Source organism: Lissotriton helveticus, chromosome 5_1 (assembly GCF_964261635.1).
Source record: "Lissotriton helveticus chromosome 5_1, aLisHel1.1, whole genome shotgun sequence".
Classification (NCBI taxonomy): domain Eukaryota; kingdom Metazoa; phylum Chordata; class Amphibia; order Caudata; family Salamandridae; genus Lissotriton; species Lissotriton helveticus.
Window position 1 is genome coordinate 2,052,116,913 of NC_136065.1, and position 26,191 is coordinate 2,052,143,103.

Here is a 26,191-nt window from a genome sequence, read left to right on the forward strand (position 1 = left end):
ACCTTTGAAGTGAAGCTTAGCTTCACTTCAAAGGCCCGGCTTCTTCACACCCACATGCCGCTCTGCCCCGCTCCGCCCCCTCCCCTGAGTCATCCTGCCTGCCCCTTCCCGCCGTGTCGCATTTCTCCTCCCCCCTCCCCTCTCCCCTCTCTTCCCTCCGTCTTGTTTTCTTTGATGCTGGTATTTCCATATCTGGCAGCTTCCTGCCCTCGAACCCTGTTCTCCTTCTCCAAAGTCTGCATCGTTATATGTTGAGCCACCTCTTCGCACCGTTTGTTTGTGCTGACTTTCTTGCTCTGCCGCTGCTGGCAGCGGCATTGCGCTTGGAGGGAACATGTAATTGACCCGTCTCGCTTCTTTTCATTTGAATTTTTTTTACATTGTCTCCTTCCTTCCGCCCCTCGCAGTTTGTTTTCCTTGCACCGTCCCTTCTTACAGTCCCTTTAACCATTTTGGTGTTGCTCAGCCCCAACTAGCATGTTATTGTCAAGCCTCCAAATATGCAGCACAAACACGACGTACAAAGAGATTAACGTGTTGCCTGGAGCACATTTCGGGAATAACATTAAATGAAAGCCCAAACCCGCTTTACCGCAACTTGCTTTCACTTGTTGTCTTTGTTTCCAGTGCTATTTTAGAGCTTTGTGCAAACTACACTCTCGTTATTTTGCTGGTAATAACTTTGAGGGAATAGCGTATTTTTGTTTTTTAAATAGCTGGCAGCTTCCTGCCCTCACCCCACGCACGCTGTTTATTTATTTATATTTAATATGCAGGAGATCTCAGTTTATTTAATTTATAATTAATGATGCCGCCCACGCTGAGGCTCGAACCCTGTTCTCCTTCTCCAAAGTCGGCATCGTTATATGTTGAGCCACCTCTTCGCACCGTTTGTTTGTGCTGACTTTCTTGCTCTGCCGCTGCTGGCAGCGGCATTGCGCTTGGAGGGAACATGTAATTGACCCGTCTCGCTTCTTTTCATTTGAATTTTTTTTACATTGTCTCCTTCCTTCCGCCCCTCGCAGTTTGTTTTCCTTGCACCGTCCCTTCTTACAGTCCCTTTAACCATTTTGGTGTTGCTCAGCCCCAACTAGCATGTTATTGTCAAGCCTCCAAATATGCAGCACAAACACGACGTACAAAGAGATTAACGTGTTGCCTGGAGCACATTTCGGGAATAACATTAAATGAAAGCCCAAACCCGCTTTACCGCAACTTGCTTTCACTTGTTGTCTTTGTTTCCAGTGCTATTTTAGAGCTTTGTGCAAACTACACTCTCGTTATTTTGCTGGTAATAACTTTGAGGGAATAGCGTATTTTTGTTTTTTAAATAGCTGGCAGCTTCCTGCCCTCACCCCACGCACGCTGTTTATTTATTTATATTTAATATGCAGGAGATCTCAGTTTATTTAATTTATAATTAATGATGCCGCCCACGCTGAGGCTCGAACCCTGTTCTCCTTCTCCAAAGTCGGCATCGTTATATGTTGAGCCACCTCTTCGCACCGTTTGTTTGTGCTGACTTTCTTGCTCTGCCGCTGCTGGCAGCGGCATTGCGCTTGGAGGGAACATGTAATTGACCCGTCTCGCTTCTTTTCATTTGAATTTTTTTTACATTGTCTCCTTCCTTCCGCCCCTCGCAGTTTGTTTTCCTTGCACCGTCCCTTCTTACAGTCCCTTTAACCATTTTGGTGTTGCTCAGCCCCAACTAGCATGTTATTGTCAAGCCTCCAAATATGCAGCACAAACACGACGTACAAAGAGATTAACGTGTTGCCTGGAGCACATTTCGGGAATAACATTAAATGAAAGCCCAAACCCGCTTTACCGCAACTTGCTTTCACTTGTTGTCTTTGTTTCCAGTGCTATTTTAGAGCTTTGTGCAAACTACACTCTCGTTATTTTGCTGGTAATAACTTTGAGGGAATAGCGTATTTTTGTTTTTTAAATAGCATGCACGAAAACAGTATAATTTCAATTTGCACCACTTATTTCCCATGTTTGTGTCAATGTAAAAATCGACCCTGCACACCCAGCACCAGGGCAGTGTGCCTCAATGATGCAGTACACGCACCAGTAACTGAAATATGACGAAAGACTGAAAGGAGTAGCTACAAGCTGTGCTCTAGTTCTGCTCTCCAAAAAATCAGCAAAGAAACAAGCAATTAAGAACATTTCATTGAAGAAACCATTGAGCAGGAAACAGAAGGAAATCCTACAGAAAGAATCCTAGAGAAAGAAGCTTGAGGTATGTAAACACTTTTATTATGCAAAGGACGTCAATTTCAGGATGCTCAGATGCTCTCATTGGAGTGAAGCGATGGCTTACGTTGAATGAAGAAGCAGCTCTGAGCACTTCAAGAACAGCTGTAGTTTACCACAAGGCACAGAGGCTCTGGCAAGCTTGCATAATGTGGCGGTAGTCCACATCTCGTCATCTAGTGCCCCTCCCTCTGACCACATTATAACACGTTTGTGCCGAGTTGGCTCTATGGTTTATGCAGGAATGAAAAGAAACAAGTAAAATGCATCAGAGATGAGAAAATAAAAAACAGCGAATCTTTCGTACTAAAAAGATGTATGTGAAATAGTTACGAATCTGTTAAAATATGAGCGACAATCCTCAAGTCATCCACAACTTACACTGGTGCTGTTCACTGAAGGGTTCACACTCTGCTTATTCAATTGTTGGCCTCTTGCTGAGATGGTGAATAAAAAGCTATTTAGTGTTCATTTGTATTAGAGCATGAATTACAAGATCAGCGAGTAGTAGTGAGACCACCCAACAATTCTCCATCAGTTGGCAAGTAAGGGGCCATTCTAAAATGGCAACACCCAGATCCTGGACTGCCTAACTCTCGGCCCACCCATAGTATAGTCTGGTAAAGATGATGCTCACGAGTGCCTGTGCAGCAACAAAAAATATCAAAAATGCATAATCTCGCCGGCGCTGAACTATGGATCGATAATTATTTGTCAAATACATTTTTAAAACATAAATGTTCCTCTAAGGCACATGGCAGATGCTATCTGTAGCCTTGAAAGTCCATAGGCCCTGAGAAGTGAAAGGTGATTGGTGAGGGCAAGTTGTGCTAAGACATACTCCTAAGCTTGTGTGCTCACCCTCACCCTCAAACCTTCACCCTCAACCCCTCACTCACCCTCACTCTCACTCACCCTCACTCAGCCTCAACTACTCTCACTCACCCTCAACCCCTCACCCTAACTCACCCTCACCCTCACTCACCCTCAACACCTCACTCACCCTCACCCTCACTCACCCTCACCCTCACTCACCCTCAACACCTCACCCTCAACCTCAACCCCTCACCCTCACTCACCCTCACTCTCACTCACCCTCAACCCCTCACCCTCACTCACCCTCACTCACCCTCACTCACCCTCACTCTCACTCACCCTCAACCCCTCACCCTCAACCCCTCACCCTCACTCACCCTCACTCACCCTCACCCACTCTCACCCTCACCCTCACCCTCACTCATCCTCAACCCCTCACCCTCACACAGTGCAATAGGTCTCAGACCATTTCAGTTAGAGCTTTAAGAAATGTTTATGGCTTTTTTTATTTGTAATTCTTTAGCATTGGCTACAGGAAACAAAAATGCTAAACATTTACAAAAAAAACCCATAAACAATTCTAAAAGCACTAACTCTAATGGTGCGAGACCTATTGCATTTCCAATGCTTGTTCTTCTTTTTATGTAATTTCTTTTCTCACTGGGAAGCCTTTGACTGTGCAATGGTTTAAGCAATCATCCATGTAAAAACCCTCAATGCTGCCATGCCTATTTTCTTCAGTTTGCCCTGTTCTAACCTCACCTCCCTTTTTAACAAAGCAGGTGGCCTCTGTGCTCAGAATAGGCCCCTATTCGTGGTCTTCAACCATGTCTTCAAAGCATTCATGACCGACTACAGCTCAGCCTTGCACTTATGCACTGCTTTTGCTAACGGTTGTTACGACCTTTCTTGTTGAATTGACATGTACTTGCAGCTAAATAGTTTTAGCAAAATAAGAAGCAGCCTAAGCATAACTTGTTATGGTTTTGTTGTATTTTGTATTGTTGATGATGGGGTGCACTCTCCAATGAGGGCCTTTTGTCAACTGTATGATCAACAGTCCATAGGTGGCCCTGCTAATTTTTGGGCACTTCTGAGATTCAACTGATTTCTGTACTATACAGATGGAGCGTTGCTTGCTGTTGCTTTTGTTTTTTCAGCCCTTCTTCCATAACAACTGTCCACATAATCACTTGTGTCCCTCTCCTATCCATCCAGTTGTAAATACTTCTATTTTGTCTTCCTTACCCATAGGAAGAAGACGGGTCTACTTGTCTGCACCATGCTGCCAAAAGTGGGAATCTAGAAATGCTGAAATACTTGCTGTCCACAGGGCAGGTGGACGTAAATGCCCAGGTGAGATTTCTCCAACTCAGCCTCCCCCATTTCCCCCACACCACTTGCCATGCACTGCCCCCTCCCACACATATAAAATGTTGATTTATTATTAGTAAGAGTGTTGCATATGGCATGGGGCAAGGGCTGTGTCTTGGGGTTTATAATGAGGCTTGTGTCTACATTGGGCGGAGTCTTGATTTTTAGATTTAGAAGAAGGGTAGGCATTGGAAGGAGGTTCACATTTTGAATGATACTGAGGTTGGCTTCAGGAGGGACATTTGGTTTTGAATGGGGCATTGAGAAGAATCTTCAGTCTGGTTTGTTTTTGACCTCCGGAGGAGACTTATATGTTTTCAGTGAAGTGAGTCTCCGACATTTTGTTAGAGTTTCCAGCTTAGCGTGGTGCGGGTGTCAACATTGAGAGGAGTCTGCAGTTTGAAATACAGCTGATGCCCACCCTTTGGGAGTAGGCTCAGGTGTGCAACCTGGGTAATGTTGACAGTGCAGTGGCAATAAGGTTTGCAGTATTGCAACCATCTGGTATCCAGACGAGACTGAAGGAATGTCTATGCCTGGCACTGTAAAGAGGGTGAAATTCTTAATTGGTGCCAAGGTTGGAACTAGTGACATATAGGTTCCTTATCCTCATCGGATGTTTGGGTTTTAAGTAGTATTTGCATTGCGAGTTGTCTTGGGTATTGAGTGAAGCTTCTATTGTTATGAGAGAGGTGTGATATTGTTATGAGAGAGGTGTAATGGTTTATATTTGCCCTGGAAAGACTCGTGCGCTAGGTATGGTTATATGGCATTGGCTTTGGAGTGGAGTTTGATAGGAAGGCTTTGATTTTGTGCAGGATTAGTGTCGCTAATAGGCAGCAGGTTGGATATGGAACATACTGGATGTAGACGCAGATTTGGAGTGGGCCTTTACTGGCAAGGTCAGTACTTTTGTGTCCCATTGATCATTGTTATTATTAGGATTTGTCTTGGGGTATGGCTTTAGGAGTCATTTTAGGCAGTGTTTACATCTGGTTTCTTTGCATTGTGGCTGGTAGCTGCCATTGGGAGCAGTAGCAGGTATAGTTTTGCACAGCTTCTTCCTCTGTGGTTCCTGGACTCCGAAAATCTCACTTTAATCATTTGTCTGCACCTCTCAGGGTCCCATATGACCCTGTCATCCACACTTGCTCCTAACGATTGCAGCTAATGTTTGCAATCTATGTCCTATTGTGATCTGTCGGCCAAGTCTCTGTTTAAATGTTTCTGTTTCTCTCTTTGTCCCATTTCTCACTATCTTTCTTTTTAACCTATCTGCTTGTCTTCCATTGTTTAGGATAATGGAGGTTGGACTCCAATCATCTGGGCAGCAGAGCACAAGCACATTGAAGTTATCCGGATGCTGCTGGTTAGGGGTGCAGATGTTACATTGCAAGATAATGTGAGTCCCAGTGCCTTTGGGTGAAGTTCTCTCACTCCTCCCCACTCTACACTTTAACTGTCCAGCATGGTGGTTACTTGGTGTCAGCCTTGTGCTATATGCGAATTATACATACTTCAATAATCTGTTTTTATTTAAGTGTTTAATAAGCGATGCTTGTCTGTTAACCTGATTTTATTTTTTACCTAAATATATCCTCTACTTCATAAATCTTTCTAACATATCCCCATCATCCCCATCCTCCTACCCTTAAACCTCCCACTCGTTTTACATTGCCCACTTACTACCCCTTTCGCTTAGGCTCGGTTACTCTTCTCCCTTCTGTTAAGTCTACCTCCTGTCTTTCTGTGATACTCTCCTCTCCCCTACTGTCCCTCTTCTCTCCTGTCCTCCCTTGTCCTGTTGCACACACCTCCTCCGCTCTTTACCCATCTCTCTCCTCCTTGCCTCCACCTTATTACTCTGACTCACTTCCCCACCCACTTCCCATTTCTATCTGTATTGTACTTCTCCTCTCATCCTCTTCACTTTCCATCTCTTCTACTTCCTTCTCTCCCTCCTCTCCTGTTTTACACACTGCCCTTCACCATTCTTCCCTTTCACACTCTTCCTTTCTATTCCTTTTACCCTCTCACTTCCCCGCATCCTTATCATTCCTCTCTCCTTCCCTCTTACATCATCTTGTCTACTTGTCCTCCATCCTATTCTTTGCCCCTTTCCTCCCTTGTGTTTTCTTCCTCCTTACTACTCTTCCCAACTGTCCCGAACCACTCCTACTCTCACTGTTCTTGATCCTATTACTTATTTCCCATCTGGCTCTTGCTGCCCTTTCCATCTTACCCTCCTGCCCACTTCCCATATCCCTCCCTTCGTCTTCCTATTGCACTCGCCTATGGTGCATTTTTCCGAACCGTCTTCATCTCTCGTTCCCACAACCTGCCTTCATCCCTCCTTCCCACAACCTGTCTTCATCCCTCCTTCCCACAACCTGAACATCTGCATAACCCCTTCAAATGCGCCCTTTCGTATTTCTTGCTCCCATTTTCTTTCATTGTACCCTTCTACTCTATTGTTCCCCTCTTTTTCAATCCTTCTCCATCCGTATTCTCACAGGAGCATAATATCTGTTTGCACTGGGCCTCCTTCACTGGTAGTGCGGAAATTGCTGAAGAGCTGCTTAACGCCATGTGTGACATCCATGCTGTCAATTTCCACGGGGACACCCCATTACACATTGCTGCAAGGGAGGGCTATACCGAATGTGTGAAGTGAGTACATTCTTACCCGTTCTATTTCTGTCTGTTTACAAATAAAATAAAAGTGGGAAAATACCCTAACTAATGCTCCGAAGTTCTGAAAAGCCGGGTGAGCCAACCCATTTGCGAAGTAAGAATTCCTTAGTTTTGGATTTTCAGATCTCTTTCCATGTAAATTTCCTTCAGTGGCAAATACCACCCAAAGCATCTAGTCAAGTTCTAACTCAATGCATCTTATCCCTGGGTTACAACAGACCACGAAACTACGACTTTCACATAGATTTGGGAGCTTAAAATGTTTCATGCATTTTTATGGAACCTGTACAATAAAATCTCATAATGTAAGGATTTATGAATATGTATTGTTCATTATTTATGTATCCACCGACAAGACACAGTCAGATTATAAAATTGCAGGCATAATACCACGTTTGTTTACAAATAACAAAATGAATTATATTTTTTCTAGAAGGTGCTTGAAGATTGAGTGGAGTTAACAAGATTGTTAGTGATGGCTCCTTTGGACTATATTATGCTTGCATGGACCAACTCAAGAAGCTTATTGCTACACAAAACTGTGCAGCAACATCAGCTCTCAGTTGAATGAATCATAACACTTAAAAGAGCACTCTTGGATCGTGGTGAAAGCACGTTCAAGTCTGCTTGAAACTTCTATGCACAAAACATTCTGGAAAAAAAGGGCCAGAGTACATCAGAAGCAGGTCACATACTAAGACACAGCTGCTGTATCCGAGAAAGACCACCAGCCAACCACAAATAGCGAGATTGAAGTAACTTCTTTTCTGGCACACCTTAATTAAGAGGTGGAATGGCTCCGGGGTCCTTAATTATTTCTGGGTTTAATTGTATGTCTTGAGATGGAGTCCTCAGTACGGGGTCAAAAAACTCATCACCATGTGGAGTCGGAGAGGTTTAAGACCATTGGTTTACCTTCAGGACCCTTCTTTTTGTTGTAGGCTGTTCTTATCCCGTGGTGCCAACCCTGAAATCCGGAACAAAGAACGTGATACGCCTCTCGATCTGACTGCTGAGAACAGTGAAGTCTGGTATGCTCTTCAGCTGAATAAGAAAATCCGACAAGGCATCAGAAACCGGCTGACTCGTACAGAGAGAATCATCAGCAGGTGAGAGAGATAGAAAAAGGGGGATAGTTGGTGCATATGCCAGAGTGGGAATGGTATACTACAAAGATCATAAAACAGTGGTGTCAGTTCTGTTCCAGCTCCTTCCCCTAAATCATTGGCACCACCACCCCCGCCACCAGAGAAACTTGACTGTGACAAGTTGTATGATGGATGCTCCTTAGAGAGAAAGACTTCATCCTGACAAATCTAGTTGAGTACTGACTTACTAGTTCATCACTCCTATCCGTAACAGGGCTACAAGTTGAGTCTTAAATTTGTTTGTGGACTCCATTGGCTTCGAACTATATGGAGTTTGTTTGTAATTGGGCACTGAAGACTGGGCTACTGGCATCACCAAAGACTTTGCTGAGTAGGATACTGGTTATTTGGTTATAGGTTTTTTGGCATCTGTTTTATTTTTAGGGTAACATTTGTTTATTCCAGTAGTGGTAATCATTGCCCACCTTCAGACCCTTAAAGTCCTGCTAAAACTCCAGGACCTGAAATCCTTTGAGAACCTCTGAATCCACCCAAACCAAGCTCCATAGAATAACATTTGCCAATAGGATTAAAAAGCTTATGCCTAGCACAAAGACGCTATATTATGTTTGGGTTGATATTGCATCTTATGAACTTTCTAGCACTTTCTATGTGTGTGTGTTTTTTCAGAGGTTGTATTTGGATTACATAACTCAAAGCAGATTAAGAGAATGTTTTGCCTAGGTGGAATACAAACTGTTATAAAGAATTTAACCAAAATGTCCCTTCCTTTCAAAACGCGGGCAAAATAAAAAAAAAATTGGATTTGCTAGCATCAAGCTTCTAACCTCTTTTAAAATGTCATTTAGTTGATTCATCACTGGTGGACAACTTTGTTTGCTCTTAAATTTCCAGACATTTTAGAGGTTAATCAAGAGGGGACACAATTCAATGAAGTTTTCAGTTTCAGACTCTCTTGTTGGAGTTGATGTTACCAAGTTTCTAGTCAATGAGCGATCCTGAACTTCAAGAACCTACTCTTCACAACCTCATTCAGTACTGTAGAAGGTGTCACTTTAATTTCTTTTCACAAACCGTTTTAAAATAATGTAAATGAATAGTCTGTGGATTGTTTTGGAGAGCTGTTAGTCTTTACAATAATGTGGAGCACAAAGTTTGTTAAATAATTCCTGTTGTGTGAAGTAAAGTGCAAGTTAGGGCTATGTTTATTAAGCCCTCTTGGACAAAGACCTAGGTAAATGGTGATCCATGGTTTGAATTTCCAAAATTATATCATCTAAGTATAGGACCCTTCACTGGTAACATATTGCTCTGTAAGTAGATACAATGCTCTTTTAAATTGTCAACTTAGCGGTTCGCAATTTTGGGGGTCAAATATGAACACCTTGCTAATAGTATTTATCTGATATTAGACTTTCTTGTGAAGAAAAGTTCTAATTTAATGCCATCCCTGCGTAACTATTGTCATATCACTACCAGATTCAGATTGTATGAAACTGGATTTTTGTGGCAGTACCCCGACAATTTGCCTTGTATTTGATGCAACTTTGACTAAAGTGTATTGGGTTCCTGCTAACCAGGTCTCCAGTACCAGTGTTCTTTCCCTAAAAATGTGCAATTGTTCCCCCAATTGGCAAAACCTTTAGCACCATGTGTAAGTCCCTAATAAATGGTACACCTGGTACGTAGGGCCTGAGGTACTCAAGAGGTACTAAGGGCAGCAGCACAAATTGTGTCACCCTAAGGTACCCCTCACCAAGCACATGCAAGACTGCCATTGCAGGCTGTGTCTTGGTGCAGACAAAAGTAAAAGCATATGTCACACATTCCTGTGTGCCATGTCCCTAACACTGCATATGATATTTGTAAGCCCCCCCCCCCCCCCCCCCCCCCACAGCAGGTGTTGGTTCTGTATGTCGGGGCATACCTGCATGAGCAGATATGCCCCAGTGCTGCTCAGCCCTCTTACTGCCAGTACAAGTGACCAGAGAAGTCATTTTAAACCATGTGCTGAACACTGGGCGATTTCACAGCTACATGATGGTTTCACTGAAAATAGCGATGTTTGGAATCAAACATCTTGTATTGGTAAACACACACGGATACCAGTGTTGGATTTACTAATAAATGCACCCAGAGGGCACCTTAGATGTGCCCCCTGAAAACCTACCACTCTGTGGTGTACTTGCTGACTGGTTTCTTCCAGCCTGCCACCAGAGGCGCTGTTCTGACCTCCTAGAGTGAGAGCCTTTGCTCTCAGGAGACCCATAACAAAAGCATGTCCAGGAAAAGGGTGTAACACTCCCTCCCTACATCAGGATGACCAGCTGATTAGCCTCCTTGGGCCGGAAGCTTCAAAGAGCTGCTGCCTTTGGAATGCAAATCTAGCTCCCCTCACAGGAGAGGGAGCCACCCCCTTTGTCCAGGACCCCCTTGGCAACTGGACAGGTGACGAAATTAGCTAGTCACGTAGGCGTGCCACCGCCAGGCTGGTACCACCCCAGCGGCGTAGCTAGGGGGGTGCGGTGGGGGCGGACTGCCCCAGGCGGCACAATTTAAGGGGCGGCGGCTGGCGTCACTGATGGCCCGTTGCAACGGCCTTTATGATTTATTTAGGGACACTCACAGTAGGGTCAGTGTCCCCAAATAAATTATGAAGGGCGCCGCAACGGGCCACCAGTGCTGCGCGGTGCCCGCACGACCCCATGTTTTGAAGAGCAAGCACACGGTGCAACTCCTGTGCGCGCCGCGCCCCCAGTGTTGTGCACTGCGTGAGCTGTGAGGTCAGGAGCTACTGGCAGCCTCAACTCACTCAACTGCACTATTGAAATGATTCCCCCGCGGTGCGCTACTGACGATAGCATGACGTCATGATCCAATGACTAGAATGCCAGGCCCTGTCGGGTTGTGCTACTTTGCAGCCACGCAGGGGACGTCACATCCTGCTGCTGGAGCAGGCTGGGAGTTGAGGAATGTGCGCGCATCCGTGCTGGCCGTTTTGCTGGTGGATCCTCAAATTAAAAAATGATTGCGCTGGCGTTCACAACTTTGCTGCAGGCACCTCGCACCGACCAGAGCTGTCACCGTGCGTTTAGCTCAGCTGTTAATTTACCCCCGGGCCCCGCTGAAATTATTCCAGCCACCTTCACTATTTCTAAATAATTACGGCCTCATTCAGCCTTGCCAAGCTACTGAAGTGGCGAGTACCTGTCAACGCTCACCCTGCAGCCTCGTGCCCAACTTGGACTTCACCTCTCAAACGACGTGAGTACTTTTATTGACATTTTTCAGTGTTCCCTAATCTACTGTGGCACGCGGTCGCAGTGGAGGTTTGTATTTGTATTTGGAAAGGGTACCATCCTAGTAATTCACTTGGCTTTTTCACGAGATCCCCAAAGCGAAGGTTTCAGGCGGGGCATTATTTAGTTGACACTATTCAGCTAGTTTTCCAAACACACTGGGACTTTTCTCCCAGGGCATGTTTTCTTTTGCAGTTTTATATGGCGCGAATGTGACCAATGGTATTGGAGGTCTTTACGTGCACCACAGTTACATTAGAAGGACACCTTCATTTGTTGTTTGGCACGTGGAAATGAACTGTTTTCCTCCTTTTTTCTTCTTTCTGGCTTTCATTCTTTCTTACTTTTGTTCTTTCTTGCTTTCTCTCTTACTTTCTGTCTTGCTGTCTTCCTTTTTTCTTTCTTGGCTTCTTTCCTTTCTTTTTTATTTTCTCCTTTTTGGTTCCTTTTTTGAACCAACGTTATTTCTTTCCTTTTTTGCTTTCTTTTTTCCTTTTTTTTACTTCCTTCCTTTTTCCCTTTTTTTTACTTCCTTCCTTTTTAGGTCTCGCCTGTCGATGCGCATGCGCATCGAGCAAGCGAGACTATAGGGGCTCATCCAGACTTTATCTAACTTTCAAGGAATCGTGGCGATTCCTTGCAGTGCCCGTGACTTTTAAGCTCAATGCGCATGTGCATTGAGCTTAAAAGCGCGTGCACAGCCGCCCGCATTCCTCCGACACCTTTGAAGTGAAACTTAGCTTCACTTCAAAGGCCCGGCTTGTTCACACCCACATGCCGCTCTGCCCCGCTCCGCCCCCTCCCCTGAGTCATCCTGCCTGCCCCTTCCCGCCGTGTCGCATTTCTCCTCCCCCCTCCCCTCTCCCCTCTCCCCTCTCTTCCCTCCGTCTTGTTTTCTTTGATGCTGGTATTGCTGGCAGCGGCATTGCGCTTGGAGGGACAGCAACAACATAAAACTGACCATGAAGTTAATCACAGGACCCTGCAGCCGAAGGCTTCGTGCACTGAGCCCTCCCGGCATACACATAATTTTATCGCTCTCTTTCTCTCGCGCTCTCCCTACATCTATAGCTCCCCCTCCCTCTCTCCTGTCTTCCTCTGTCTCACTCTAACTGTGTTCCTCCCTCTGTCTCACTCCCCCTCTCTTTTTCCTCCTCTCTCCCTCCCTCTCCGTCTCGCAGCTTAGATTCACGTTTCTGCCTGTTTCACTCTCTCTTCCAACTCTCACCCCCCTCTCCATTTACTTACACAAATCTCGCAGATACCCCAAGCAGCGGTGCACGCAGTACCAATCCTTCTGTTATGCCACATCTCGCAGCTTAGATTCTTTCGCTCTTTCTTTTAACTCTCCACGTTTCTGCCTGTTTCACTCTCTCTTTTAACTCTCACCCCCCTCTCCATTTACTTACACAAATCTCGCAGATACCCCAAGCAGCGGTGCACGCAGTACCAATCCTTCTGTTATGCCACATCTCGCAGCTTAGATTCATTCGCTCTTTCTTTTAACTCTCCACGTTTCTTCCTGTTTCACTCTCTCTTTTAACTCTCACCCCCCTCTCCATTTACTTACACATATCTCGCAGATACCCCAAGCAGCGGTGCACGCAGTACCAATCCTTCTGTTATGCCACATCTCGCAGCTTAGATTCATTCCCTCTTTCTTTTAACTCCCCACGTTTCTGCCTGTTTCACTCTCTCTTCCAACTCTCACCCCCCTCTCCATTTACTTACACAAATCTCGCAGATACCCCAAGCAGCGGTGCACGCAGTACCAATCCTTCTGTTATGCCACATCTCGCAGCTTAGATTCATTTGCTTTTTTTTTTAACTCTCCACGTTTCTGCCTGTTTCACTCTCTCTTTTAACTCTCACCCCCCTCTCCATTTACGTTTCTGCCTGTTTCACTCAGCCACGCAACGCCACTCAGGCACGCAACGCCACTCAGGCACGCAACGCCACTCACGCACGCAACGCCACTCAGCCACGCAACGCCACTCACCCACGCAACGCCACTCAGCCACGCAACGCCACTCACCCACGCAACGCCACTCACCCACGCAACGCCACTCATGCACGCCACTCACACACGCAACGCCACGCACACATGCAACGCCACTCAGCCACTCACTGCCACTCAGCCACGCAACGCCACTCAGCCACGCAACGCCACTCAGCCACGCAACGCCACTCACCCACGCAACGCCACTCAGCCACGCAACGCCACTCACCCACGCAACGCCACTCACCCACGCAATGCCACTCACCCACGCAACGCCACTCACCCACGCAACGCCACTCACCCACGCAACGCCACTCACCCACGCAACGCCACTCAGCCACGCAACGCCACTCAGCCACGCAACGCCACTCACCCATGCAACGCCACTCACCCACGCAACGCCACTCACCCACGCAACGCCACTCACCCACGCAACGCCACTCACCCACGCAACGCCACTCACCCACGCAACGCCACTCACCCACGCAACGCCACTCACCCACGCAACGCCACTCACCCACGCAACGCCACTCACCCACGCAACGCCACTCACCCACGCAACGCCACTCACCCACGCAACGCCACTCACCCACGCAACGCCACTCACCCACGCAACGCCACTCACCCACGCAACGCCACTCTGGCACGCAACGCCACTCTGGCACGCAACGCCACTCTGGCACGCAACGCCACTCTGGCACGCAACGCCACTCACCCACGCAACGCCACTCAGCCACGCAACGCCACTCACCTACGCAACGCCACTCACCCACGCAACGCCACTCAGCCACGCAACGCCACTCAGCCACGCAACGCCACTCAGCCACGCAACGCCACTCAGCCACGCAACGCCACTCAGCCACGCAACGCCACTCAGCCACGCAACGCCACTCAGCCACGCAACGCCACTCAGCCACGCAACGCCACTCAGCCACGCAACGCCACTCAGCCACGCAACGCCACTCAGCCACGCAACGCCACTCAGCCACGCAACGCCACTCACCCACGCAACGCCACTCACCCACGCAACGCCACTCACCCACGCAACGCCACTCACCCACGCAACGCCACTCACCCACGCAACGCCACTCTGGCAAGCAACGCCACTCTGGCACGCAACGCCACTCTGGCACGCAACGCCACTCTGGCACGCAACGCCACTCTGGCACGCAACGCCACTCTGGCACGCAACGCCACTCTGGCACGCAACGCCACTCCCCCACGCAACGCCACTCCCCCACGCAACGCCACTCCCCCACGCAACGCCACTCCCCCACGCAACGCCACTCCCCCACGCAACGCCACTCCCCCACGCAACGCCACTCACCCACGCAACGCCACTCACCCACGCAACGCCACTCTGGCACGCAACGCCACTCTGGCACGCAACGCCACTCAGGCACGCAACGCCACTCAGGCACGCAACGCCACTCACCCACGCAACACTCACTCTCACTCATCCTCAATCACCCTCAACACCTCACCCTCACTCACCCTCAACGCCTCACCCACACTCACCCTCACACCCTCATCCTCAGCACCTCACTCTCTCTCACCTTCAACGGCTCACCCTCAACGCCTCACCCACACTCACCCACAGCTCCTCACCCTCAACACCTCACCCTCACTCACCCACAACGCCTCACCCTCAGTCAACCTCAACACATCACTCACCCTCACTCTCACTCATCCTCAATCACTCAACACCTCACCCTCAACACCTCACTCACCCTCAGCCCCTCACCCTCACTCACCTCCTCACCCTCACTCATCCTCACTCACCCTCAACACCTCCCCCTCATTCTCACTCACTCTCACCCTCTCATCCTCATACTCACTCACCCTCAACACACTATCACACTACAACCACACAAAATAACTATTACCACCCCAGCACCACTCATCACCACTGCAGCAAACAAAGGTCATACAATAACAACATGTACGCTTTTAACAGTCACACACACAACAACAGCTATCAATGGCCACTTTCACCAGGCATACACACACAACAGTCATCAGTACTGCAGTATTATGTCTAAATGAGACTGTGGGTGTGCAAAATACGGATGTGAAGTGCAGAGTGAAGCAGTGTTGTTGCTCAATGGTACTGTGGGGCTGCAGAAAGATAAAGTGGTATTACTGCATGTTGCATTCGTGGACATCAGTGATGCCATTGTTGGGAGAACTGCAACTGTTGTGGTGCTGAGTTATGCTGTGGTGGTAAATATTAAACACCATCACAACGCCACTCATCACTAGCACAGAACAACACATCACAAATACAGCATTACTAAGCACCACACACTCACATGCCCACACGCTCACACACCCCCACCCTCACACACATCCACACTCACACACTCTCACACATCCTCGCACACCCACTCACATTCTCAATAAGCCTCATAGCCTCACGCTCGCCAACAATCACTCACTCTCACCCTCACACCGTCACCCTCACACCATCATCCACTCACCCTCAACACCTCACCCTCACTCACCATCAACACACTATCACACTACAACCACACACAAGCGAGACTATAGGGGCTCATCCAGACTTTATCTAACTTTCAAGGAATCGTGGCGATTCCTTGCAGTGCCCGTGACTTTTAAGCTCAATGCGCATGTGCATTGAGCTTAAAAGCGCGTGCACAGCCGCCCGCATTCCTCCGACACCTTTGAAGTGAAACTTAGCTTCACTTCAAAGGCCCGGCTTGTTCACACCCACATGCCGCTCTGCCCCGCTCCGCCCCCTCCCCCGAGTCATCCTGCCTGCCCCTTCCCGCCGTGTCGCATTTCTCCTCCCCCCTCCCCTCTCCCCTCTCCCCTCTCTTCCCTCCGTCTTGTTTTCTTTGATGCTGGTATTGCTGGCAGCGGCATTGCGCTTGGAGGGACAGCAACAACATAAAACTGACCATGAAGTTAATCACAGGACCCTGCAGCCGAAGGCTTCGTGCACTGAGCCCTCCCGGCATACACATAATTTTATCGCTCTCTTTCTCTCGCGCTCTCCCTACATCTATAGCTCCCCCTCCCTCTCTCCTGTCTTCCTCTGTCTCACTCTAACTGTGTTCCTCCCTCTGTCTCACTCCCCCTCTCTTTTTCCTCCTCCCTCCCTCCCTCTCCGTCTCGCAGCTTAGATTCACGTTTCTGCCTGTTTCACTCTCTCTTCCAACTCTCACCCCCCTCTCCATTTACTTACACAAATCTCGCAGATACCCCAAGCAGCGGTGCACGCAGTACCAATCCTTCTGTTATGCCACATCTCGCAGCTTAGATTCTTTCGCTCTTTCTTTTAACTCTCCACGTTTCTGCCTGTTTCACTCTCTCTTTTAACTCTCACCCCCCTCTCCATTTACTTACACAAATCTCGCAGATACCCCAAGCAGCGGTGCACGCAGTACCAATCCTTCTGTTATGCCACATCTCGCAGCTTAGATTCATTCGCTCTTTCTTTTAACTCTCCACGTTTCTTCCTGTTTCACTCTCTCTTTTAACTCTCACCCCCCTCTCCATTTACTTACACATATCTCGCAGATACCCCAAGCAGCGGTGCACGCAGTACCAATCCTTCTGTTATGCCACATCTCGCAGCTTAGATTCATTCCCTCTTTCTTTTAACTCCCCACGTTTCTGCCTGTTTCACTCTCTCTTCCAACTCTCACCCCCCTCTCCATTTACTTACACAAATCTCGCAGATACCCCAAGCAGCGGTGCACGCAGTACCAATCCTTCTGTTATGCCACATCTCGCAGCTTAGATTCATTTGCTTTTTTTTTTAACTCTCCACGTTTCTGCCTGTTTCACTCTCTCTTTTAACTCTCACCCCCCTCTCCATTTACGTTTCTGCCTGTTTCACTCAGCCACGCAACGCCACTCAGGCACGCAACGCCACTCACGCACGCAACGCCACTCAGCCACGCAACGCCACTCAGCCACGCAACGCCACTCACCCACGCAACGCCACTCAGCCACGCAACGCCACTCACCCACGCAACGCCACTCACCCACGCAACGCCACTCATGCACGCCACTCACACAACGCCACGCACACATGCAACGCCACTCAGCCACTCACTGCCACTCAGCCACGCAACGCCACTCAGCCACGCAACGCCACTCAGCCACGCAACGCCACTCACCCACGCAACGCCACTCAGCCACGCAACGCCACTCACCCACGCAACGCCACTCACCCACGCAATGCCACTCACCCACGCAACGCCACTCACCCACGCAACGCCACTCACCCACGCAACGCCACTCACCCACGCAACGCCACTCAGCCACGCAACGCCACTCAGCCACGCAACGCCACTCACCCATGCAACGCCACTCACCCACGCAACGCCACTCACCCACGCAACGCCACTCACCCACGCAACGCCACTCACCCACGCAACGCCACTCACGGCACGCAACGCCACTCTGGCACGCAACGCCACTCTGGCACGCAACGCCACTCTGGCACGCAACGCCACTCTGGCACGCAACGCCACTCTGGCACGCAACGCCACTCACCCACGCAACGCCACTCAGCCACGCAACGCCACTCAGCCACGCAACGCCACTCAGCCACGCAACGCCACTCAGCCACGCAACGCCACTCAGCCACGCAACGCCACTCACCCACGCAACGCCACTCACCCACGCAACGCCACTCACCCACGCAACGCCACTCTGGCACGCAACGCCACTCTGGCACGCAACGCCACTCTGGCACGCAACGCCACTCTGGCACGCAACGCCACTCTGGCACGCAACGCCACTCTGGCACGCAACGCCACTCTGGCACGCAACGCCACTCTGGCACGCAACGCAACTCTGGCACGCAACGCCACTCTGGCACGCAACGCCACTCTGGCACGCAACGCCACTCTGGCACGCAACGCCACTCTGGCACGCAACGCCACTCTGGCACGCAACGCCACTCTGGCACGCAACGCCACTCTGGCACGCAACGCCACTCCCCCACGCAACGCCACTCTGGCACGCAACGCCACTCTGGCACGCAACGCCACTCAGGCACGCAACGCCACTCCCCCACGCAACGCCACTCTGGCACGCAACGCCACTCTGGCACGCAACGCCACTCTGGCACGCAACGCCACTCTGGCACGCAACGCCACTCTGGCACGCAACGCCACTCTGGCACGCAACGCCACTCTGGCACGCAACGCCACTCCCCCACGCAACGCCACTCTGGCACGCAACGCCACTCTGGCACGCAACGCCACTCTGGCACGCAACGCCACTCTGGCACGCAACGCCACTCTGGCACGCAACGCCACTCTGGCACGCAACGCCACTCTGGCACGCAACGCCACTCTGGCACGCAACGCCACTCTGGCACGCAACGCCACTCTGGCACGCAACGCCACTCTGGCACGCAACGCCACTCTGGCACGCAACGCCACTCTGGCACGCAACGCCACTCTGGCACGCAACGCCACTCTGGCACGCAACGCCACTCTGGCACGCAACGCCACTCTGGCACGCAACGCCACTCTGGCACGCAACGCCACTCTGGCACGCAACGCAACTCTGGCACGCAACGCCACTCTGGCACGCAACGCCACTCTGGCACGCAACGCCACTCTGGCACGCAACGCCACTCAGGCACGCAACGCCACTCAGGCACGCAACGCCACTCAGGCACGCAACGCCACTCAGGCACGCAACGCCACTCTGGCACGCAACGCCACTCAGGCACGCAACGCCACTCAGGCACGCAACGCCACTCAGGCACGCAACGCCACTCTGGCACGCAACGCCACTCTGGCACGCAACGCCACTCTGGCACGCAACGCCACTCTGGCACGCAACGCCACTCTGGCACGCAACGCCACTCTGGCACGCAACGCCACTCTGGCACGCAACGCCACTCTGGCACGCAACGCCACTCTGGCACGCAACGCCACTCTGGCACGCAACGCCACTCTGGCACGCAACGCCACTCTGGCACGCACTCTCACTCATCCTCAATCACCCTCAACACCTCACCCTCACTCACCCTCAACGCCTCACCCACACTCACCCTCACACCCTCATCCTCAGCACCTCACTCTCTCTCACCTTCAACGGCTCACCCTCAACGCCTCACCCACACTCACCCACAGCTCCTCACCCTCAACACCTCACCCTCACTCACCCACAACGCCTCACCCTCAGTCAACCTCAACACATCACTCACCCTCACTCTCACTCATCCTCAATCACTCAACACCTCACCCTCAACACCTCACTCACCCTCAGCCCCTCACCCTCACTCACCTCCTCACCCTCACTCATCCTCACTCACCCTCAACACCTCCCCCTCATTCTCACTCACTCTCACCCTCTCATCCTCATACTCACTCACCCTCAACACACTATCACACTACAACCACACAAAATAACTATTACCACCCCAGCACCACTCATCACCACTGCAGCAAACAAAGGTCATACAATAACAACATGTACGCTTTTAACAGTCACACACACAACAACAGCTATCAATGGCCACTTTCACCAGGCATACACACACAACAGTCATCAGTACTGCAGTATTATGTCTAAATGAGACTGTGGGTGTGCAAAATACGGATGTGAAGTGCAGAGTGAAGCAGTGTTGTTGCTCAATGGTACTGTGGGGCTGCAGAAAGATAAAGTGGTATTACTGCATGTTGCATTCGTGGACATCAGTGATGCCATTGTTGGGAGAACTGCAACTGTTGTGGTGCTGAGTTATGCTGTGGTGGTAAATATTAAACACCATCACAACGCCACTCATCACTAGCACAGAACAACACATCACAAATACAGCATTACTAAGCACCACACACTCACATGCCCACACGCTCACACACCCCCACCCTCACACACATCCACACTCACACACTCTCACACATCCTCGCACACCCACTCACATTCTCAATAAGCCTCATAGCCTCACGCTCGCCAACAATCACTCACTCTCACCCTCACACCGTCACCCTCACACCATCATCCACTCACCCTCAACACCTCACCCTCACTCACCATCAACACACTATCACACTACAACCACACACAAACACTTACCACCACAGCACCACTCATTACCACTACAGCATTACTCAGCAGACAAACGACATACAATCCAAACATGTGCGCTTTTAACAGGCACACACACTAATAGCTAGCAATGGACACTTTCACAAGGCGTACACACACAACAGTCATCAGTGCATCCTTTCACCATGCATACACCCACACAAACAGCCATCAATCCACGCTTTCAACAGTCACACACACCACCAGCCTGAAGTGCACGCTTTAGAACAACTTTTTGTACGTTGCACACACAATTACAGCTATACAAGCATGCTTTGGTGCTGTACAGTACTGCAGTTCTATGTCTAAATGAGACTGGGGGAGTTCTAAATACGGCTCTAGTGGCAATGAGTGATGATCTCATGTTGCTCAATTGTAGTGTGGGGTTGCAGAATGTTAATAATGTGCTATTGCTGCCGAAATGGACATAAGGGATGCCGTGCAAGAGAAAATTACTACACACAAGGAAAGTGCGACCGAAAAACACGTACGGCAAAACGAAACTCAATCCATGCCAAAGAATAAAACTAAATAGCAGCCATTGATAAAATACTAAACACACTCTAATGAGAGGAGCCAGACAGAAAATACGTGCGAGCAAAGCAAGAACGAAAACAATAATTACATTACACCTCACACTCACTCTCCCTCAACACCTCACCCTCACTCACCCTCAACACATCACCATCACCCTCACCCACCTTCAATCACCATCAACACCTCACCCTCACTCAACCTCACTCACCTTCAGCCCCTCACCACCTCACCCTCAATCACCGTCATCCTCACTCACACTCAAGACTTCATCCTCACTCACCCTCATCACATCTGCCTCAATTACCCTCAACCACACTTACCCTCACACTATCACACTAAAACAACACACAAACACTTACCACTACTGCACCACTTCACTCACCCTCAACACCTCACCCTTAAACTCTCACTCAAACTCACTCTCACTCATCCTCAATAACATACAACACCTCAACCACACTCAGCCTCAAATCCTCAATAACACTCAGCCCCTCACCCTCACTCACCCTCAACACCTCACCCTCAATTACACTCAACACCTCACCCTCACTCACCCTCACTCATCCTCACTCACCCTCACTCACCGTCAACACACTATCACACTACAACAACAAACAAATACTTACCACCACAGCAACACTTCACTCACCCTCAACACCTCACCCTTAACTCCTCACTCACACTCAATCTCACTCATCATCAATCACCCTCAACACCTCTCCCTCAACACCTCACTGTCATACTCACTCACCCTCAAAACATCACCCTCATTCACCCTCACTCACCGTCAACACACTATCACACTACAACTACAAACAAACAATTTTCGCCACAGCAACACTTGACTCACCCTAAACACATCACCCTTAACTCCTCACTCACACTCATCCTCAATCACCCTCAACACCTCACCCTCACTCACCCTCAACGCCTCACCCACACTCACCCTCACACCCTCATCCTCAGCACCTCACTCTCTCTCACCTTCAACGCCTCGCCCTCAACGCCTCACCCACACTCACCCTCAGCTCCTCACCCTCAGCCTCAACACCTCACCCTCACTCACCCACAACGCCTCAGCCTCAGTCAACCTCAACACATCACTCACCCTCACTCTCACTCATCCTCAATCACACTCAACACCTCACCCTCAACACCTCACTCACCCTCAGCCCCTCACCCTCACCCACCCTCAACTCCTCACCCTCACTCATCCTCACTCACCCTCAACACCTCCCCCTCATTCTCACTCACTCTCACCCTCTCACCCTCATACTCACTCACCCTCAACACACTATCACACTACAACAACACACAAACACTTACCACCACAACAACACTTCAATCACGATCAACATCTCCCCCTCAACCCCTTACTTACCCTCACTCTCACTCATCCTCAATCACCCTCAACACCTCACCCTCATAGCCTCACCCACCCTCAACGCCTCACACTGACTCACCCTCAATCTCACTCACACTCAACGCCTCACCCTCACTCACCCTCAACACCTCACCCTCACTCACCCTCAACACCTCACCCTCACTCACCCTCAACACACTATCACACTACAACCACACAAAAAAACAATTACCACCACAGCACCACTCATCACCACTGCAGCAATCAAAGGTCATACAATAACAACATGTACGCTTTTAACAGTCACACACACACAACAACAGCTATCAATGGCCACTTTCACCAGGCATACACACACAACAGTCATCAGTACTGCAGTATTATGTCAAAATGAGACTGTGTGTTTGCAAAATACGGATGTGGAAGTGCAGAGTGAAGCAGTGTTGTTGCTCAATGGTACTGTGGGGCTGCAGAAAGATAAAGTGGTATTGCTGCATGTTGCATTCGTGGACATCAGTGATGCCATTGTTGGGAGAACTGCAACTGTTGTGGTGCTGAGTTATGCTGTGGTGGTAATTATTAAACACCATCACAACACCACTCATCACTAGCACAGAACAACACATCCCAACTACAGCATTACTAAGCACCACACACTCACATGCCCACACGCTCACACACCCCCACCCTCACACACATCCACACTCACACACTCTCACACATCCTCGCACACCCACTCACATTCTCAATAAGCCTCATAGCCTCACGCTCGCCAACAATCACTCACTCTCACCCTCACACCGTCACCCTCACACCATCATCCACTCACCCTCAACACCTCACCCTCACTCACCATCAACACACTATCACACTACAACCACACACAAACACTTACCACCACAGCACCAATCATTACCACTACAGCATTACTCAGCAGACAAACGACATACAATCCAAACATGTGCGCTTTTAACAGGCACACACACTAATAGCTAGCAATGGACACATTCACAAGGCGTACACACACAACAGTCATCAGTGCATCCTTTCACCATGCATACACCCACACAAACAGCCATCAATCCACGCTTTCAACAGTCACACACACCACCAGCCTGAAGTGCACGCTTTAGAACAACTTTTTGTACGTTGCACACAGAATTACAGCTATACAAGCATGCTTTGGTGCTGTACAGTACTGCAGTTCTATGTCTAAATGAGACTGGGGGAGTTCTAAATACGGCTCTACTGGCAATGAGTGATGATCTCATGTCGCTCAATTGTAGTGTGGGGTTGCAGAATGTTAATAATGTGCTATTGCTGCAGAAATGGACATAAGGGATGCCGTGCAAGAGAAAATTACTACACACAAGGAAAGTGCGACCGAAAAACACGTACGCCAAAACGAAACTCAATCCATGCCAAAGAATAAAACTAAATAGCAGCCATTGATAAAATACTAAACACACTCTAATGAGAGGAGCCAGACAGAAAATACGTACGAGCAAAGCAAAACCAAATACAATAATTACATTAACATCAATAAAAGGAAAGGCATAAACAAAAGTATAAGAACTCACAAAGGCACTTTTTCATAATATGCAAATAAAATTGTCATTACCTGTCGATCGTAGCAGCTCATTCCCTGAAATGTAGAAAATATAAAAAAAAACACAACAAAGAGAACATACACAGTGCATACATTATACTTTTAACTACAACAAGCAACTAACAAAAAAAATGAATAGCGGCGAAACAAGTCACATACCGGTACAAATGACACAAGCAAAAGCTAAGTCAGAGGGAAAATAAACATCACAGTGCCACCTCAGGCGAAACGGAACTACTGAAACTACATACCAGGAAGACACTAGCAAAGATTACTCAATGCATCCCAAAGAATCTACTTAAACACGAGCCAACATTCGCATAAAGATCAAGAAAAATTCAAAACACAAGGAAAGTGAGCGAGAAATAACAAGGGACGCAATTTCAAAGACATAACACATACAAACATAAACATTGCTTTATGTAACATTTCGAAAAAACTATATTTTTCAAACATATATCTTTTAGAACAGTACTAAGGAATATTGTAACTCAAAACTCGATAATACACATGGCGCAATACAAATAAAACACTCATACATCCTAATAAAACATTATTAATAATACGTATATACACACACGTATTAATACATTCAAATTCATGTACTCACTTTTAATAAATGTACATCTTACCAGTCAGACGACGCAGCAACAAACACGGAGGAATAACACACCTTTACCGCACGAACATTCACATCAATTTGGAAAAAGCCCCGTTGACGCATGTCAAATGCAACGCTACGTCACACAACGTAGAGCTGCGATTGGCTAAAAATTACGTAACGCTCATAATTACATCACCATCAATTAAAAAATAGAACGCTAACATCCCTTACGTAACAAACGTAAAGGGAATACATTGCGTAATACCCTTTACTAGAACAGAAAAACAAAAACTTTTATTTACATACACTACATAATTTTAGAAACGTATACACAAGCCAAGTGCGACCAAAAAACACGTACGGCAAAACGGAACACAATCCATGGCAACAAATACACCGAAATAGCAGCCATTGATAAAATAAAAATCAAATGCAAGAAGCCAGGCAGAAAGTACATGCGAGCAGAGAGACCTAATAAAATAATTACATTAGCTTTACAATAAGCAAATCAATAAACAAAAGTATAAAAGTCACAAAGACACGCTTTAATATTATGCAAATTAATTTGTCATTACCTGTCCATCGTAGCAGCTCATTCCCTGAAATAAAGAAAATATAAAAAAGAAAACACACAAAGAGAACATACACAGTGCATACATAAAACTTTTCACTACAACAATAAACAAACAAAAAAAAAAACTGTGCACGCACTACCAATCCTTCCGTTATGCCAGATCTCACAATCTTCCATCACACACGGAGCTGCTCCAGCACAGGCAACGGCAATGCAAGCTTCACTCAAACACGGAGCAGGTACAGCACAGGCAACAGCATTCCCTTACACATGGAACAGGTACAGCACCGAGAGCTGCAGTGCAATCTTCCCTCACACATACATCAGGTACAGCACAGCCGGCAGCAGTGCAAGCTTCCCTCACACACAGAGCAGGTACAGCACAGGCAGCAGCAGTGCAAGCTTCCCTCACACATAGATCAGGTACAGCACAGGCGGCAGCAGTGCAAGCTTCTCTTACACATGCAACAGGTACAGCACTGACAGCAGCAGTGCAAGCTTCCATCACACACGGAGCAGGTATAGCACAGGCAACGGCAATGCAAGCTTCACTCAAACACGGAGCAGGTACAGCACAGCCAACAGCAGTGCAAGCTTCCCTTACACATGGAACAGGTACAGCACCGACAGCAGCAGTGCAAGCTTCCCTCACACATAGATCAGGTACAGCACAGGCGGCAGCAGTGCAAGCTTCACTCGAAAACAAGGAGCAGGTACAGCACAGGCAACAGCAGTGCAAACTTCCCTTACACATGGAACAGGTACAGCACCGACAGCAGCAGTGCAAGCTTCCCTCACACATAGATCAGGTACAGCACAGGCGGCAGCAGTACAAGCTTCCCTCACACACAGAGCAGGTACAGCACAG

The 26,191-nt window shown here is 48.7% G+C and overlaps 1 protein-coding gene across 7 annotated transcripts in view; it reads left to right on the forward strand.

Annotated features, from left to right (window-relative positions):
* The window catches only part of EHMT2 (euchromatic histone lysine methyltransferase 2), a 338,110-nt gene that overhangs the window by 238,702 nt on the left and 73,217 nt on the right, over positions 1 to 26,191 (forward strand). For all 7 annotated transcript variants that reach the window (XM_078645918.1, XM_078645920.1, XM_078645919.1 and 4 more), the window contains 4 exons: positions 4,333 to 4,434; positions 5,750 to 5,854; positions 6,968 to 7,122; positions 8,088 to 8,255. In XM_078645918.1, the coding sequence (XP_078502044.1) occupies positions 4,333 to 4,434; positions 5,750 to 5,854; positions 6,968 to 7,122; positions 8,088 to 8,255 (530 nt within the window). The remainder of the gene's footprint in view (positions 1 to 4,332; positions 4,435 to 5,749; positions 5,855 to 6,967; positions 7,123 to 8,087; positions 8,256 to 26,191) is intronic.